Raw genomic sequence first — 19,527 nt, forward strand, 5'->3', positions numbered from 1 at the left:
GGGAAAAAAACACAGTCTTAAGGGTGAATGGATGACTTCCATCCTCTCTCTTTTTCTGACTTCATTTATGCTGAGCAGTCACAGTGCTCAAGGCCAGAGGAAATTTTATGACTTGCACTTATACATTCAGATCCACAAGCCAGCGATTTGACTAAGGAGGCGTCAGGAACAGTGAGAGTGTTATTTGAATGTGCTGGGAGCATCAGCATGTCCCTTTTCACAGTTTAGCAGATAATGACATAATCGTCGACTGATTCTTCAGCTGAATTGCAACTAGGAAACTACTGACAAGGGAAGACAACTGTAAACAACATATAATTATGTAGCTCGCATATGGAAGATCAAACATGACGTATGGGCTGTCCAGAGTGGCAAAAGTCACAGACCATGTGTACTTTGATATGTCAAAAACAGTGGTTCACATTGCTAAAAATGGTATAAATGTGCAAATTAATAACCTCAAAGGTGTATTTATACTTAGATAACACAAAAACTTTAAAAAAAGATTTTATATCTGACTCACAGAGAGAGATATGGAGTACCAGCCCTCCCTCCTTTTAACAGAGCGTCAGTTGAAATCTTGCAATGAGGCCATTACTGGTGGTTCTATTTTGAGATGCATTAAGCTCACAGAAAACTAAACTGCTAAATAATTGAGATAAAGCCTCTATCATAGCCTGGGCCGAGCCATCAGCTCATCATGGCCGGCCTGACATCATCAGGGGCATCACCCTATACATGGTGTCAGGACGCTGAATTTCCTATAAAAATGTGTCTTTGGCAATCAGGGCAGCTTTAAGAGAAGGCATTCTGTAAAACTGTGTCATCTAAAGAGGTTGTGCAACTCTGACAAGATGCCAGCATGGCACAAATATATCAGTATGTGTTGTGTTACCTCCCATATGAACAGGAAGTTTTCTGTTTCTCTGTGCATTCATTCTACTGTGTAGATACATGGATTTTTTACTGTGTCCACCATGCTGTTGTAGCTGCAGTGTGATGTTTAATAATTCATCATACAGATCTTTTTATATCTCTTTAGCTGTGAATGCCACAGAAGCCACCTGTTCCTAAACTGGCTTATACAAACCAAACAGGGTATAACTTCATTTCCTGTGTGTGCATTTCAGTTACATAAACACATGGGGAAATATGAAAATGTGATTCTCTTTATGGCAAGGAGTAAAAACACGTCTACAGTATATCATGCTGTCATTTAAACAGTTCCTCCAGACAGTCAGACTGGCACAGTATGAATCTATGCTTGATATTTCTGTACACTTGGCACAGCAGAGCACGAACACTGTAGACAGCAGCAGTGCTTAAAAAAAAAAAAAAAAAGCATGCAGTCATGTCACTGTGAGAAGCTTGGATGAAAGCGTTCACTAAATGCTAAACAGTAATTGATGTAAGAGTGCAGTGAAGACAAACCGTAATTCTCCCCCTCCATCCTGGTGGTCCTGATGCTGCTGCAGGAGTCACTGTCCGGGGATGTCTCTCGCCAAGCGCCCGCAGCAATCCGGATACCTTCTTCTCTTCCTCTCTCTAGTCTCTGCTTCGCTTACCTTCCAGGCTTTAACTTGGTGGTAGGTTGTCTAAATGTACAAGCTCACTCAGAGGTGGTACTTTGAATCTGTTGCTGTTTTGTTTGTCGCCAGTTGCCGTTTAAAAATATGCGTGTTATCGGTGTAGGCTGCGTGCTGATGTGCATCCAGGGAAGCCGGTGCACATGCCGGCCCCTCCCATCCCAGATGTGATGTCACGTCTTTAACCAACAACTTTGCTGGATATTAGCATCATTTATGTAAAGTCACCTACTGCATAGAGAAGGCAAATTGTGAGTAAATTGTGTGTAAATTTAAACTCTAAAAAAAATATTTTATATCGATGTTTTAAGGTGGGGAAAAACTTCTCTACAAACCAACTTTTCAAAGGCTGTATAAGGCCAACAAAACTGAAAAATGCTTTCAGAAAACAATTAAAGATGCCGACTAGAAATGTTTCTAGATGTATATAATATACTCCACTTTGAATTTTTTTTTTCCATTTAAAAAATTTAAATTACATAATTAAAAAACCTTAAAATTACATCTTCTCCGTCTCCCTCATTAATTCAGAATCTATGAATATGCAGATATTTTTCATTTCAAAACTGCTGGACACAATGTCTCTGTTACTTCCCTGAAAAGTCCATTCTCAATGAATTTGCACTTGAGGCTGAATGTTTGTGTACTGGACCAGGATTGGCTCCAAACTTGTCGTGATGTCACAGATCCCGCTTGAAGATACACGCCTTTAAAGTCTGATTTTCGGTAAGTGCAGTGAAGCTTTCTCCCTTCAGCAGATGAAAGTGAAAACTCATCTAGTGTCAAACTCTGCACATGCATCATTCTGCACAGTGAAGCTCAAACATCCAACTGAATTAACAATAAGCCAAACTAATTTTTGACTGGAGGGGGGACTTTAAAGTCCACATTAAATTGCAATGTGGGAAAAACTGTTGCTACATTGCCCTTCTTAAGTCCACACTTTGCATGCCACACCTCTGATAACACTTATATCACATTGGGTGTTTCGCCAAAGCTAACAAAGAGGAAACACCTATTGTGACATCCTTGAATGAGGTGTGGCCAGAGGTGTAACATGCCAACTCATAGACCGCACTAATTTTTTGCCTTTTTGTTGATCAGTATCTTAAACTCAATACAGCTGGTAATTCTCTTAAGAATTTTGATGCAGGCTTGCTTTGAAATATCACACTTACGATCAATTTTCTTCACTGCATTCTGCCATCATAACTGCGTGCTGTCTAACTTCAAAAACGGAAAAAAGCCAGCAGAAGTACTGAAGAAGAAGAAATAAATAAATAAATAAATAAATAAACACCAACAACCATCTCACAAAAGTCACAACTTTATTGCACCTTTAAAGTTTACTATAGTGTGGTAAGAGCCACTTTCATTATGAAAGGTCTCTTCCCTGGTCAGAAAAGGTGGTGCAAACATGTGGACCGTCCATTCACACCAGTAAATGTTCCTCTGTCAGTTTTGAGAGTCACACCCTATGTCGATTTCACAGCCGACAATCACATCCTATGGAATTTAGACTGCAGCAGCCTCTCTTGTACTGTACACACTACAGTGACATAGGGAAGGTCTTGCATGAAAACAGACAACTCTCTTATACACAAATGAACAAACACATTTGCAAATAAATTCTCAAGTTAACATCCACCAACTGATCCGAGTATTAGTAGCACATTAAAGATCTGAGTCTTGTCTTCTTTAAATTATATATTTATAACATTAAATCCTATACTTTTTTATAGCCAAATTCAAGGCAACATCTCTAGAATGAAAAGAAATGCATGGGCAAATCTTTACAGCGTTGGAGGGAAACACGGGTAGCACAAGATGGACTGTACAGTCTTCTACACTGGCGAAGCATTTTGTTATCGTGACGTTGATTTCTCTACTCATCTGCGCCCGGATTGGGTGCGAGATGATCCCATGGTTTCCACACCTGAAATACTTGTATAAAACAGTTTCTACAGGATGCACAGGGTGCAAAATGGTGGTCCAGGGGGGAGGGACTGGTCGGATATGGAACAGGGGAGTGGAGTCTGATCAGAGATGGAGATAGGATACAGGATGTCTGGGTTCCTGAGTCTTAGCCCAGTTTCTAGGTGACCAGCATGACAGTCAGAAAATTGCATAGAGATATAAGATACAAGGGAAAAGAAATTATTAGCATGTGGCTGTCCCATTCTAACACAGTGCCTGAAGTAGAAAATTTAACCCTTTTATTTCAGTACATTGGTGAAGAACAAGTTTGTGGTGAGGTTTGTTACAGAGAATGAAAAGCTCAAATCTCCAGACAGAAGGCTTCTGAACGAAAGACTGATGAGATGAGCTACAGAGTAAATAGCTGCACAGTAGAAAACAACTGCTCTCGTCTGAGGTCCTCCAACAACCCCAACCTCTACTCCATCAGAAAAAACAATAACGTCTAGGTAAACACACAGATATGATGTAGCTCGTCGATGTCAACGCTTCCACAAACAAACTGTTTCCAATCGGCACTCTTTTGTGGTCTAAAATGTATCAACATTAAATCTGAAATAAAGTGAATTTTGTTAGCAAAATATGGTACATACCCAAAACAGCAGAACTAAAAACAAAAGGAAGCTTGGTAAATTTCTGGACCAATTTGGACATGCATATTTAGAAAGTGGTAGCAATTTTAAACCTTTAATTTTACCAACAATATGCAGCCAAACTTTGGTCCTCAAAAAAACAAGCCACATGGCACAGACACTGCAGCAAAATAAAACAACGGCAGATTAAAAAGGTATAAAGAAAATTATATAGAAATCTAAAATAAAGTACATTTTAATGAGTACATAATTCTGGATCTTTGCAATTTGGTATAGATTACTTTCAAGAGAAAAAAGGTCACTTTTTTTAACAGCCAAAGTGTTGCAGGTATACTTTCCATTTTTTTAAGCAACCGATTACAAATATGGTTAACTGTATTCAATTTCATAGATGCTCAGGATTTTTGGGGGCAATAACCAAGGCTCAAAGGATGCCACCAATGAATTCATGTGACACTGAGGTGTAAGCGGGTTCTGTTAAATACTGCATGCATAGAAAAGTTTGAGCCACTGGATTAAAAGGGGATATAAATCCCGCTGGCCAATGTTACTGAAGCCTAAAGACAACATTTCATGTTAGTTAGTTTAAAATTTAGATTCAAGGGGATATCCGATAGGCTGTTGATGCAGTCTGCTGTACTGCTTTTGGCTCATATATTATTGAGGAATTTGGGTCTGAACTGAACACAGAACAGAGAGGTAAAAAAGAAAAGGGAAAAAAAAAAAAAAGTACAGAAGTTTGGTATACAGTATTGTTGTCTCGATTTCCAGCCAGCATGACCTCAACAGCAATCTGGACTCTCAGCGACGGACTCCAAAAACTCTCTTCCCTCCGGGTGTTACAGACCACTTGTTCCGTCTGTCCTGGATCTTCTGGAAGATGCTGCTCCCACTTCTCCACTTCTCTCTTTTATAGTTTTTCATTTTCTTCACCTGTTTATTAGTAAAAACAGAGAATAATGAGGAAAAAGGGACAGTGTATGGCTTACAATTAGGCAACTAATTTGTGCTTTAATATCTAGAAAGCATTGTGATTTTGCAAAAAAAAAACAAACACATTATACATAAGATTGCCCCCCCCCCCTCACCTTTCCCCTGTCAAAGTCTTCATCCCACTCATCGATCACAGTATCACACTTGGCATGGCGGACATCGTCAATGGCATCTCTACTAATAGCAGAGACCTCTCCATCCCAACTGAGGACTAGATGACACAAACAAAAACCTATAAAATGCATATAAAAACTGTAGCCCTGCCAAAAATCTTAAATATCAACATTGTTTGCTACAAACTATCAAATCAATATACTGTCATACAATGGCTCAAATGTACACATCACTCTTTGTCTCACCATTGGCTCCGTAGGCCTTATCTGTGGAGTTTCTAAGCAGCTCCTCTACTACACCGCTTGTCTTTTTCCCGTCCCAGGCTACAGGAGCAGCTCGAATCGGGGTGTCTCCTGGTGCGCTTTCATCAGCCGCTGGCGCCTGTTTGCGCTTGTAGCCGTCCTTCACTTGGCTGTCCCACACTACCACTGTGGCTGGATTTAGAAAAAACAAGTCCATAGATAAAACAGATTAAATTTGGCGTTCTCAAAATGTAATGAGTCGTACTCTCGCAGCATAATGGTGTTATGACTGGTCAATCAAATGAAAGGCTGAGGCACTGTGGTGCAGAGATTTTCAGCAAAAGTCTCTAATCAATACACAGAAAAAACATTGTACATTCTGACTTGCCGAGGCAACAAGATCGCCCATGTCACACTGCGGATTGCAAAGCATGAATACACGTTTGCATGTACTGTGTGTGCATGCAAGTCCGTGCTGGCATACCTGTGCTTTGTTTGCTTATTTTGGCGTTTTCTGCCGTGTTCTTTTTGGAAGGGGGCTCCGCTGCTGCTTCAGGCTCGTCGTTCTTCCCGTCTGAGCATCGCCTGCTCTCCTCCCACTGTCTCACCTCTTCTTTTAGCCTCTTCTTCTTCATCTTTAATTTCTTTTTCATCATTATCAAATCTCCCGTGTCGTTCTGAACAACTGCGGCCTTCAACTCGGAACTCCTGTTGGGACAAAGTAAATGTATACAGGTTAATATTGTGCTCATTGCCAACAGGTGTTTGTGTGTTTGCTCATAGATGAAAGGTACAAGCCCGTGCTTTGCTTGCACTTTACCTTTTTAAGAATGATTGGTAATGTCAAGCACTTTAATACAGAGCTGACTAATAAATAACACACATTAACAATGAATGAAAGTAGGAAATGTACAGGTAGAGGAGTACTTATTTTTTTCATGAAGTCAGTATGCAGCACGCTGGCTGCACTGTGGAAGTTTCTAGAAGTGTCTATGAGTTGGACATAAGCACAGTACGATGAAAGAGCCAGCTGGTTGCTATGGAAACAAAGTTATGCGCCTGTGTTTTTCTAAATTATGAGCTCAAATTAACTCCAGGCAACACTTTGTGAACAGAAATGAAGAACATTGGATGTGTACTCTTACAGGGAAACAACAACACACACAAAAAAACAAAGAATATGCAACTAAATGAACCAAACTTCAACCCACCTTTCTGCTGCAGAGCGTGCTGAAGTTGTGTCCTGCAGAGCCTCATCCAGTTGCATCTTCTTTTTCTTTTTCTTCTTCTTCTTCTTCAACAAAACAGAGTCCCTTCTGTGTTCTTCCTGATTTAACTCACACTGCGATGAGGTTGTGGCAGCTAACTGAGGCTTTTCTTTTGACTGTTCAGCATCTGGATGGGATGTTAGACTCCACATCCCGCCCTGACACCAATCCTCCTCCTGGTTCGATGTGTCCAGATGAGATGGGACACACTCTCTCTCCTTCACCTTCTCTCCGTCCTCGTTCTCCCTCTTTCGCTTTTTCTTTTTCTTCTTCCTCTTCTTTTCGCTAGCTGATTCCACGTGATTGGACTGTGTCACCGTAGCTGGGGATGTGGCTGCCTCTGCGTCACCCTCCATCTCAGAATGGCGCCGCTTCTTTTTCTTCTTCTTCTTTTGGTTGACCTTTTGAGCTGGAGGGCTGTTGAGGTCTGGTTCTTGGACCACTGAGCTGAGGTTGTTGGAAGACTTGGGGCTCTTTGGGCCGGGACTGTGAAGCCCGTTGGTTTTAAGAGAAAGGCTGGCGTTTGGCTTTTGCAGTGTAGAGAGAATGGACTGTTTCTGAGGGCTCTGCTGTTTGAAAGATCCACTTAAGTGGGCAAAAGGCGATGACTGGACTTTAGGTGAATGGAATGGACCAGCTCTGTGGAAAGGAGAAGACAATACATCTGGACTGACTGGGTCACTTTAATGCTGTTATTCTGATGGACAATAGGGTTTCCAGTGTATTTGTGATACGATATGCAGTTCACTACTTCCTACCTGTGAGTGTGAGTAGATGAGGCAAAGGTGAGGGGGTTAAGTTGATTTTGATGCGTGGGGTCTCTGGACAGCTGGCGTGGCAAAGGGGGCAGAGCATCAATGCTGCTCGGACTCCGGCTGCGAGCCTGCAGTTATCGACATAAATAAAAACTTGGTGGTCTAAAGAAAATAGCCATGAATGTGACAAAAATAAGGAAGAGAATCAAATAAGGAAGGGGACGATTTAAAGGATGGCAGGAAAAGATGGAGGGAGGGAAAACAAAGAGGAAAGGGTATGGCAGAGAAGAATTAGAAATGGTTAGAAAAAAAGAACAAACTAAAGAAAAAGAAGACAAACTCTAAACAAGTGCTACTATGTGGTTGATTAGACAGGCACGCTGGAGAAATAACTCATTACATACAGCAGAAAACAAACTAGAAAGTCTCCTAAACAATTTATTGAAATAAATGGTCGAATTTGGGATAGCAGTGTGGAGTGGGGCAACAGGAAACCAAGGTATCATGAGCTTGCACTAAGACAGGAAGTGGTGCTGAAAGTTGAGGATGGGAATAAAGTTCACCTTCTTGGCTGACAGGGCCAGTTTCTTGGCAGGTGGAGGTGACATGGTGCTGGTGGCTTCAGATGTGATGTTGTTGAGGGTCGGGGGTTTCATTTTCGCCATCTTCTGCTCCTCTGTGCTCTGAGAGCGCTCTACACTCTTGGCTGGAGACGCCAGGCCATTGGAGCCTTTCCGAGGGGTGGAGGGAGTCTCTCCTACTGGAGCACTTTTAGGACCCATGGAGTCCTGGCCGATACAAAGGCAATCATAGGCTGTGGTTACGCTTCTGTGTAGCCACTCTTGGCCAGAAATGGATCCTTGAATTTCATAAAAAACATCTATAGCATCGTATAAACTGGTAGTACATTTTACATACTTAAGGTTTGTACTGAGGACTATAATCTAAATTTGATTTGTGAGATTTGTGTTTGCTTTTTCACGGCAAACATTACCTTTGAGTCAGTGGTGTCGGCAGAGGAAGAGTCAGACAAAGACTTGAATGAGGTAGACGCTGCCATGCCTCTGCCCTCGCCACCTTGCTTTTTATCTCCCTCCGTCCTGCTGACCCCGTTATTAGATGGGGTAGGAGTGCTGCTGCGTGACTGCGCTTGGCTCTGGGGGGAGGGCTTCTTCAGCTTCTTGAAAGGCTCCTCGATAACCGTAGGTCCACCTGGCAGCTTAGGTGGTCCATTGGAGGACGATGTCCAATTGGACAATCTGGGCTGCGGCTGAGAGCTCACCCCGTTCCTGGAAACGGGCAGGCCCAGACCACCATCCATGGACTGGATCTTACGCAGTTGTGCAGGCTCAAGTTTCTGTCAAGAGGCGTTTGACTTGTATTAAAAATACATTTTATCAAAATGTTTCAAGACGTAAAACTAAGCATGTCTGTTAATATTTTACAAGATGTTTGAAGTTGGTATATCTCGCACCTTTGTGACCTGCGGGGAGGAGAGAGGTCCGTTCAGGTTGGCCCTCTTGATCTGTTCAGACGACACACTGTTCTTCCCAGAATGCAACATCCCCTGCTTGGTGGTCTGCCCATCCGCATTCTTCTTGGTTTCAGGGATCCTTTTAATATACAAACAAAGACTCTTCAGATGCTTTATTTAATTATATATCCGGGAGGAACAGACAACACTGTTTTTGATCTCTTGCAGCACTGCACAGTGTCTTACCTCAGGTAGAAAAGCACATAAGCCTGCTGGTTCAAGACCACTTTGATATTACTAGAGTGCACCATTGAATCATTCATTTGGTACCATTGACCGTTGCTCGCCTACGAGAAAACAAAGAAGAGATAAAGTTTAAAAATAAAGCAAGAGGTCCACAACAGCTTATACGGTAATTACCTGTGAAATGTATTTAACATTATTATTTACAGCTACAATATAGGAAAAAAAAAAATGGCCATACCAAGGTAGCCATCTTTTTAATACTGGCTGTAGTAGGCAATGAGCAGGACTGTTGCGTCAATGTAACACAGTACTTTTCTAAGTATTTAATTATTTTATTTATTTAATTATTTTATTTTTATTATATTATTTTACTGATATTGTGATATAAATTTACAAAATAGTGTGATAGAAGATTTTATCCATATTGCATAACCTAAAACCTACAATTATCTTAAGAGACTGACTTAAAAAAATTAAAAAAAAATCTAAATAATGGTAACTAATAACGGAAGTAAATGTTACTAGGCCATTTCATTTTTGTAGCCATTTCCTGTAATATAATATCTTATATTTGATCTGTTAATGTCTGTTTCTGTGTAAAAGGACTCCCTCGAAAACAAGATAACTCGTATCAGCTTACCTTGACATAGCAGTAGTAGTGGCCAGCGTGACAACTGTAGCCAGAGTGCACCAGAACAGCATATAGGCCGTACATAACAGGATCACCTGAGCTCTGAGACATATAGGGGCGGATGTTCAGAAATTCTGGGTATCCAACATCCTGAAGACAGAAAAAGATGAGCAGAAATATCAGACACACTGACAAGTAAGACAGCTCTTTCAAACAGCCTATGGTGTGAGAATTCTTTGTTAACCTTTGTTATTTTTCCTCCGCTGAAGTTGGCGAACCTCTTCAGTGAAAGGGTCAGTACATTAGATGTTCGATGGACTGTGAAGCGCTTGGTTGCTGGCACTTTCTTTTTGCACCTGGAGAGGGAAAAAAAAAAAAAGAGATCTCCAATGTGAATAAACATAATAATAAAAGTAAGTTTTACACCCTGAAAGTTTTAGCTGAAACATTTTATGTCAGGTTAATGATTTATGTTACATTTTCAGACTAGAGTGGTACTCACTTGGCACACATGTAAGCATTCTCTCCACTTAATACGTCTGGTTTCACAAACAGTTCCAGGGCTCGCACAATGTTTGCTGCTTGCTGAAAGACAAGAACAGAGAAATATTGGTAATGGAGACAAAAAAAAATGCATGCAAATAAAATATTTTCATGGTAATATAAGATATATCAAGGTCTTGTGAAACGTACTCGTATCTCCACAGCGATGTCCAGATAAGGATCATACGTGTCCGACACACTTTTACAAATAGAGCATTTCACTGCAAGAAAAAAACACAACCGATTTGACTCTCTTTCAGTTATTTCTAATGAAAATCTGTTGAAGTCATGTAAGTGGGATATTTCACACAAGTGGTCATTACACTTCCTGAAAATGTATCAAGAACTCTCAAAAATATCACCTCTGACTCTCAGATCAAACATTAAAAAGGAAATACTTCTACATTTATCATTTTTCTCAAAACGTAGGCCTACATTTCACATCTGTGATTCAAGAAATTTAAGGATAAATGAAATTTCACTTTGAAGTACATCAAGCCATTTTCGCAATTTATAGCAAAATGTGGAAATTCATAAAAGTGCACAGCTCCGGGAGCAATCTTTCTATATTTTTGTGGATGAGCAAAGTCAATACCTCTTGACCTGAGGTAACCTCCAAAGATCTGGTGAACCAGCGTTGTGGCCTGGGTCTGCCTGTCAAGCCTACGGAGAGGAAGAAAAGAAACCAGACGGTCATCCAAACAACATTCATATCCATTTGTTAATCAATCACTTACTAATAAAGCCTTACTTAGGGTAGCCATTGAGACAGGCTTTCTGCATGGCATCGATGGTGTATCGCAAAAACTCATGGGCGTCCTCTTGGCTCCCGAAGCGAAAATGTCTTGCAATTTCTGTGGAGGACAAAAGAGCGCGTTAGCTTTCTGCTAGGTTTCTGCAAGACAACACAGTAGTGGCTCAGTAATTCATAACCTCACAACCTCCTGTCATAATTAAAAAAGGATGTTTGTGATTTAAGACAAGAACACACATAAGTATATTGAAGTGTGCGTTCTTTTAAAATTACAGTAATAAGACAGGTTATTTTCATTGTTTATGATAGAATAGTTTTTAAAATATAAACACCTGCAGGTTAAAATGTGGTTTTGACTATTAATGATGCTAATTCGTGGCAATCGAGCACTTTTGTAAACTAAAATCAATTTGTTTAATGTGTTTAAAAGGTTGAAGAGTACTCTATTATGGGTACTTACAGCTGCCCTCTAATGTTAGCACCACATGCATCCCAGACACGCAAGTCAACAATGACCTAATGAAAAGCTTACCATCACTTAGTGACTTCAGCAGACTGATGTCTCATCTAAGTCTCATATTAGAACTAAATGTTGCTCTAAACCCTTTGACTACACTGTTATTTCCTAATGGAAAAAGGGGAGAGTACAAGCTGGTAGAATCATAATGTGGTCATCACCACATTCCCAGCATAGCATCCCTGCACATTTACAACAATGAGTCACCCCTCAGTGGAAAAAAGGAATAAGACACCAAGCACTAATGACCTGTTCAGGGCACTTCACAGAGAGGAAGGAGACAACATCTTGAAGATATGAAATCTGTGGGCATAAAATTGGAGGGGTTGTGGTTTTATTTTGTTTGCGAGTCCCCGGCTGTGAGATCCCGGGGCTGATTTCAGGATCAGTTGCAGTAAGCCCTTTCGATTTTTATGTGATGACATTCTGCTGTATTTGTATTTTTTGGAGGAAGGAGGGGGGGCTGCGCAAAAAGCACAGATGTTGAATTTTTATTGTATGCATTTATATTTTTCTAGCTGTGGTGGCAACTTTCTAGCTGCAAGGGAGGCCACCAGCTAAATGGATGTAAAGGAAACCATAAAACACCTTCAGTACATCTCAGAGTCCTGGTTGAAAAGAAGGGAGAAAAGGTGGACTGTACATTTTTGTGCTAAAGCTGCTCCTCTCAGCCCGCAGTCACAAGGAGACAGAGAGGGCATCGGGAAAGGAGGGAGGGAGGGAGGGGGAGATGAAGGGGGGGAGGGAGAGACAGAAAAAAAGAGGCGCAGGAGGTGGAGACATGATTGCAGCAGCACATAAGGAAGTAGCAAGCAGGTAGGGAGGGGAACAGGGTGCAGGGAGGGTTCCTGTGAGACTATAGCACAGCACCTCTTCATGTCAAAGTGCAACTCACACCTCATCTCTTCCCTCTACGTGGTGTTCAATCACAGCCTGCAGTCTCGCCGCTCCACTTACATACTGCAGTTACTGGCTATTGTCACATGGGACATTGTGGCCAGTGTTGCGTCATCGTGCTTCTGGCAGTATTCAACCAGAAACCAGGTGTCTGTGATTCCTGACACAACCTACATTGAAACAAGCGGGTGCAAACTGCTGACACAATCACACAGTTTTGAGGGGAAGCTGGTGGTCTTACTTTTCAGGTCTCTGATGAAGGAGACAGGCTTGATGGCATTGCCTGTGTTGGCAAAGGCTTGGATGATATGGTTCTGCATTATACAGATCATACAAAAGCCTGACTGGTGACCTGGAACACAGAAGACAACAACATGGGAATCAAGTCATTACCTGATGAAAAGTCAATCATGCTGAAGGTCACTAGTCAGATTCAGAAAAAACATAACTGTCCATCACTGAGTGATGGTGACTTGTATTTAACGCAACCCATGTACAGAGCAAACATATATTAAATTAGATAAAAGCCTAAAGGTATTAGCAGAAATACTTAACAAAAAGGTGCAGTGATGTATTGATGTTTACAATGAATAACATAAAAAACAGAATGAAAAAAAAAGAATATTGCACAAAAATAACAATTTGGAATTAATTATTAATTACTTTGTGGGGGTCGAGGTGATTGATTTTTTTTTAAATCCAGGTATTTTTCAGGGAGAATTGGTAAAAACTGAAAGTGATGAGCTGTACACATATAGTTTGTCTCACACAAACCTCTTAACATGACAGCATTAATGTGAAGCATTTATTAAAGAGGTTTTGCTCTTCGCAGCACTTATCAACCAACTTCAACAGTCATTTTAACAGGTTTTACCATGACATCTCAACATGTCACATATCATAAAACAACAAGAGACTTAAATTAAAAGTTGACTAAGGCTATTATTTGCACATACAGTTTGGTCTGGACCAAAGCAGAACATGATCATTGCCTTTTTGTTCATTTGGCGTGCATACCGTTTTACAAATTAACCTACGGCACTGAATTTAAAAAATTACTTTTTGTTTTTTGGCTTGCTAAAAAGGTTAAATCAGTAAATCATAGACTGTCGAGTGTTTTAGGGCTTGAATAAAACTTGTGTGAACAAACTGGCCAACTGAAGCAGCTGTTTTTGTTTTTCCTTCTTCAGCTGCTCTGGCTTGCGTTCGACAGTTGACTTTCGGCCACACATGTCCACACAGTGTAACAGTCACTTGAATGTTGAAGACAGCCAGTGTTAAAGAACATGGTTCAAGTACTCACAGGCACGGCTGTGCTCCTTTGAGAGTAAGTAGTTGGCAAGTGGCGGGGTGTAGGTGAGACACTGCACTGTGGAGTTGAGGAAGCAGGTGTTTCCTAGGTTGTGGAGGCCGGCTCCCACCCTGTACACCCGTTCCCATTTAAGGGTAAGTTTGTTCCCTGGAAAGAGCATCTTCTGTGGGGCAGGGATCCCATCGCTCTGGCCCCCGACCACATTTTCGGAGACTGAAGGAGGATTGCAGTCAAAGGTAATATACAGAGCCACAGCAGCTTAAGAGCTGGTATCAAAGGAAAGAAATCAAAACATAGAAAATGACAAACTCTGCTAAATATTCACTTCAATTTGAGAGCTTACCTTGCCTTTTTATTTGGGCAGGCTCTATAGCCTTCTGTCCTGTAGCGCCCTCATTCCTGGGATTGAGGATCACATACTTGTTCTTCAGGCTGTCCAGTTGATAGGAGAAACCTTTGCTGGCAGGCTCAAACTCTATCTTCTGCAAAAGGACCTTCTTGGCAGAAGAGGCCAACAGTTTGTTGAGGTCACCCTCATCGCCCGTCTCCTTTCGACCAGGTTTTAATGCCTCCTTGAGTTTATCCACTATTGGCATTGTTGAAACATCACTGAGGAGAAAGATGGAACGGGTGTCAGTGTCATAAATCATTCACATTGTCACTTCACTGGGCCAACATGGAGCTGTACAAAACAAATAAAGCTCATTAATCTAATTTCTCCAAAGGGGAAAAAAACCTCCTCACAGTTGCAGGGTCAGTATGTTGGCCTTGGGAGCTTCACAGGACCAAAAGTAAACCTTCAGTTGATCAAATAAATGTTTAATTTATATCTCAGCTAATCACTTAATTGCCTTTTCATGCTCCTTTATGCTTTTGCTTCAGTGGGTCCCTCTCCAGTCCACATATCCTGACAATACTCTACAGGCCTTATAGAGATATACTGTAAGGACTGTGCATCTGAGGAGCCAGCTGGGTCTTGGCAGCTATCCCCACAGTTATGCAAGATGTCAGATGTTGGTAACATAGGGTGGGGGAGAGTGAATGAGATGGAAGAGGACAAATATTTAGAGCACATAAGGTGTAAACAGCTGCTGTTATCAGTTGTTATCTTAATTCTGCCAAATGTTATGCTTCTTCAATTTAACTGTATGCCATCATTTTTTTAATCTAGGCTATCAGCCATAGTTCCAAAAAAATTAATTGACAAATAAATGACATATGCTGCTTGAAACGTGAGTGAAAATTTGCATTGGCTGACTACTGTCCCTTTAAATACAGTGTAGCTGAGTGCACTAAAAAGGACCATTTCAGTGTAGATAACAGTGTATGCACATTTCCACAACAACCGTCTGTCTGCCAGAGTCAGCCAAGTGAATGAATTCTGACGTGTTATTTTCTACAAAAGGCAGCAGGCTGGCAAAATGCGTTCAATGCTGACTGAGTAGTGAGTAAACCAATTCTTCAGTGTCCTATTGCCTCAATTTAGTCAGACTGTAACAGAGGTGCCCTGAACTAAACAAACCCTCCAAAAACATGAAAACATTACATCATGTAGATGTCAACATCAAAGGCATGGAGTACCACGAGAGTCGAGCACATCAGAGCGGGCAGTGACGTCATGAAGAGGGAAGGAGAGCTGAACATGTATTGTATGCACAAGGGCACGCTGACCTTCACTTGCTGCTGATACTGATACAACTAAGAATGACACAGCCCACAGGGACACAGCTGACTGCAGTGATTCAAGTGTTAGAGCTGGCAGCAGTGTTGATACACTCACCACAACATAGGAGTTGTTTCAGATTATTGTCATTGAAGAAGTAACGGGCATTTAAAAAAACAAAAATATAGGTGAGCTAAGACAATTCTATTTGTGCAAAGAACAAGGAAACTTAACAATGCATGGATATTTAGTGAGGTTACGTGCATGGATACAGTATAGTCTTGTAGTGTGCGTGGTCAAAAAAAAAAAAAGGCAAAAAAAAAAAGAAATCAATTAGTTGATAGAGAGAAGATTTATCAACTATTTTGATAATCAAATAATTGTTTTAGTCATTTCTTTAAGCAAAAATGTCAAATATTTGCTGGTCTCAGCTTCTGATAAATGATGACTTCATGTTTTTTGTCTTACATGATAGTAAACTAAATTATTTTTGTGCTTAGTCAAACAAATATAGACAAATGAAGATGTCACATTTGACTCCAGGAAATTATAAATATCATAACATGAATAATATGATAAATATTATATTTATATTATATTATAAATATAACATTTTTCAGTATTTTGACATTTTATAGACAAGTGATCAAGAAAATAATCAGTGTAACTAATAATAATGACTTGCAGCTGCTCTAAACTGTCACTCCAGCTTACATCAAGTCTGGATTTTTGTTATATTTTGATGAAAAGAAGGCTAACGGGCACCTGGTGTGAGATCTGAGAGTAGAATCAAACTTCAGAAATCACAAAAGATGTCACCTTCTGATGCAGATGGTTTAATCTTTTTTTTCCATATTCTGTTGCAACTTAAAATATTTCTGTTGGCTCGACTGTGTCTTCTGTTATTCATTTTTGTCTGACAAACCTCTGGCTGGACTTAGCTACTGCCAATGTGCATGTATCAATATCACTGCCAATGAGGAAATCAAATCACTTTATGTACAGTGGGGTCCAAAAGTCTCAGACCACTTTCCGGTTCTGGGAAAGTGGTCTGAGACTTTTTGGATTGTACAGTATATTTATTTAGACTCCCAGTAAGCTGCTGTAACACCTGAATTTCTCCCATGGTTATCAATAAAGTGTTATCTTCTCTTATATTATCCATCTATATATATATATATATATATATATATATATATATATATATATGTGTGTGTGTGTGTGTGTGTGTGTGTGTGTGTATATATGTATGTATCTGGTATAAATGTTCTAGTCATCATCCTAAATCCTACATCTGATGATACAATTACAGGCTAAACATTAGTTAAAATGTAGCTAGGTTTCCAACAAAGTATAAATAATATTGATAAGTTTAGAAGTGCATAAGCACATCGCATTAAAACCAATAATAGTAAAATGCATTTTGAATACCGTCAGTTCGGCAAACATTTCTTGACAAAGTAGCTACACACATAGGGCAGAAAAATAATGACATTACTTGTATAATATTAATTTAAGTTTTTTTGTTGTTGTTGTTTTTTTTTTTTTAAACTAATTTTCCAGCTTTCCAAATGTGAGGACGTGAACCATTGTAAATGATCTTTGGGCTGTTGGTTGGAAAAAGCAATCAATTTGAAGACATCACTCTGGGAAATTGTGATGGGCAGTTTTCACCAATTTCTGACATTTTACTGTCAAAACAATAAATGGAGAAAACAATGAGCAGATATGTCGATAGTGAAAGTTGTTTGTTGCAGCCCTAATATTGATGTTAATTTGTTTGTTGTGTCCATATCGTTAGAGATCATACAGGAAAGTGATGACTTTCACCAACAGTAAATGACAGGGTGGGGAGAAAATGTGATGGCTGTGATGACGGGACCAACCAAAGTGAACATGTCGAGTGTTTTCTGATAAACCCACTTGCCTGCATATAGAAGGTAGAGAGTCTCTGACATTACAGTATATTTTGAAGATAGTTATGACAAATCATTTAATTAACGCATTAAGCTGCCAAGGCACTTACTATCTCAGTGACAACACTAACCAATAAACAAATACTATGAATATTATAATAAGAATTACCGATAAGCACCTCAAATCACAATTATCCACTCATGATATGTTTCAGTCAAGCGATGGACATTAGGGGGAGCACCTGAACGCAACACCGCTATTGCTGTCACTTTTAATATCCCACCATCGTTATAACTCGGTTAAACAACCAATTAGCCGCCTGGTGTCGCCGATTCTCATTATTATTGTTCGGTAATTATCATTATCAACCTCACGCAGCAGCCAGGTAGCCTTTGTACACCAGCTGGAGTCAACTCTTCGGGCCAGTCATTATAGCTTACATGCTAAATTGCTAACCTCAACACAGCTTAATGTCGACCTAAACGCTCTCAAGTTTAGAGACAAAACTTCGTCGTTACTTCGATTAATATCTAAACCTTTCGAGTTTTAATGGCTGCCGTCTTCCTGTTGCAACTTGTCTCGTTTTCTGTCTTTTTACGCTTGGCAGCAATAGCAGCAAATTAGCCAGTGAGCTAACTTAACGTGGCGAGAGCCTCCAGTCTCCCTTCAATGCTGCAATGTGGGTTAGCATCTCAGCGATCCAGGTGGCTAGTAATTCCCCTCCAGCCGCCACATCCTGTCTACTTATTCGCCGACATCGTGCTGGAAATGTACGGTTACTAAAACCACACGTATCCAAAAGGCGTCTGTTAGCTCACCTTTCGTTCAATCGTCCAAAATCGTTGACAGTAGAGGGGTCCGCTTCCTCAGCTGTGGCTCTTGAGTCTGGTATTTTCGCCCATGCTGCATTATCAGAGGGCGGCGACAACAATGACTGGCAGGGATCAAGGGCCAATCGGAGAGCAGGTCATGCCGTAAGCACAAAGGTTCAACCAATCAGCGCTTAAACTGACGTAGCGCTGTCGAGAGAAGAGCACACGTGACTGCTAGACAGCGCTGTTTACCATTGATGTAACGGACACGATACATATTAACAAATTTTAATGTAACATCAAAGAGCGCCGAAACATCCTCTGTTGTTTTGCACATTTATGTGAGGCTTACGTCATGTGCTGAAGCAAATTAGGCTGCCATTTGCTTATATGAAAATCTCTAGCAATTCAATAGCTTCCCTCATGTCAATTTATAATGCTGATGACCAAATATGAAGTTCTGGATAAAATGCCAGCTGATTTATTTCATATTAGGTCACGCCTCCCATGTATTCGGTTTCAAGTAGTATCATTAAATTATCAAACTAGTAACGTAGTCTATTTAAAGTAGGGTTGAGGGAGGGAGAGAGGGGGGTATACAGTAGCTTGCAGCAGTAGCAATGCATTTCATTCTTGATTAATGTCTTTAAACCGTGCTGTAACACTGCAATAAACTGTCACTTCCTATAATGTTTGATGATGGCCCAACATCTTTGTGCATTTTGCGAGGCCCGTGGAGGAATGTCTATGTGTTATTACGTCCACTAGGCGGCAGCAGATTACTGTTGTAGTGTCGCAAAGTAACTCTTGGTTCTTGTTTCATTTCAGTACTGATTTAATAAACCGAAAATGATACATGGTACTTACATTTATTTTTTATTCTGTTGCTTGCTGTATGATTTGTTTTCCCCTTGAACAAAATGAGGTCTTGTTCTGCCTACATTTGTTTGGATTAATATTAATTATACTTCCTGCTCTTGTCACTTAGAGGACTGGTTCCCAATTTTTCAAGTCTGTTTTAAAACAACAGTCAGTTGTAAGTGATGGGGGCCAAAATCCACAAGCCTCCTTCTGTGCAAAAAAATGTGTAAAAGTTTATCTGAAGCTGATATGAAGCCTCAACCATCCAAACTAGTCAAATCAAGTAGATATCTTTCAACATTACAGTCTTTTTAGTGCCAAAGTCCTTTTTTTTGTTACTATACTTCCACCGCAGCTCAACAGGGAAATACT

General features: G+C 40.3%; 2 protein-coding genes across 3 annotated transcripts in view; both read right to left on the reverse strand.

The window, feature by feature from the left end:
* The window catches only part of LOC137168509 (cytohesin-1), a 39,601-nt gene extending 37,899 nt beyond the window's left edge, over positions 1-1,702 (reverse strand). Inside the window, exon 1 of the mRNA XM_067571136.1 lies at positions 1,432-1,702. Coding sequence (XP_067427237.1) covers positions 1,432-1,450 — 19 coding nt within the window. The 5' untranslated portion in view covers positions 1,451-1,702. The remainder of the gene's footprint in view (positions 1-1,431) is intronic.
* Positions 1,703-2,897: 1,195 nt separating this feature from the next.
* Positions 2,898-18,425, reverse strand: usp36 (ubiquitin specific peptidase 36). 2 transcript variants are annotated; one of them, XM_067615749.1, is made up of 20 exons: positions 18,301-18,425; positions 14,246-14,511; positions 13,894-14,115; positions 12,832-12,942; positions 11,174-11,276; positions 11,018-11,085; positions 10,573-10,643; positions 10,382-10,464; positions 10,124-10,235; positions 9,889-10,029; positions 9,249-9,349; positions 9,003-9,141; positions 8,523-8,885; positions 8,092-8,316; positions 7,532-7,656; positions 6,717-7,412; positions 5,990-6,213; positions 5,509-5,697; positions 5,245-5,360; positions 2,898-5,089 (listed from the first exon to the last, which is right to left on the reverse strand). In XM_067615749.1, the coding sequence occupies exons 2-20, from the start codon at positions 14,496-14,498 to the stop codon at positions 4,958-4,960; spliced, it is 3,474 nt and encodes a 1,157-aa protein (XP_067471850.1). In that variant the 5' UTR covers positions 14,499-14,511; positions 18,301-18,425; the 3' UTR covers positions 2,898-4,957. The 2 variants fall into 2 exon arrangements, with proteins under 2 accessions (XP_067471850.1, XP_067471851.1); XM_067615750.1 differs by lacking the exons at positions 2,898-5,089; positions 5,245-5,360; positions 5,509-5,697; positions 5,990-6,213 and adding an exon at positions 6,265-6,495.
* Positions 18,426-19,527: the final 1,102 nt, after the last annotated feature.

This window comes from Thunnus thynnus, chromosome 17 (assembly GCF_963924715.1).
Source record: "Thunnus thynnus chromosome 17, fThuThy2.1, whole genome shotgun sequence".
Taxonomy (NCBI): domain Eukaryota; kingdom Metazoa; phylum Chordata; class Actinopteri; order Scombriformes; family Scombridae; genus Thunnus; species Thunnus thynnus.

Coding starts and splice junctions, on each gene's coding strand:
- usp36 (XM_067615749.1), bottom strand. CDS start 14,498: ATGCCAATAGTGGATAAACTCAAGGAGGCATTAAAACCTGGTCGAAAG. Junction 8,886..9,002: donor CCTCCCCGCAGGTCACAAAG/GTGCGAGATATA, acceptor GCCTCTTGACAG/AAACTTGAGCCTGCACAACT. Junction 7,413..7,531: donor TCATCTACTCACACTCACAG/GTAGGAAGTAGT, acceptor TCCTTTCCACAG/AGCTGGTCCATTCCATTCAC.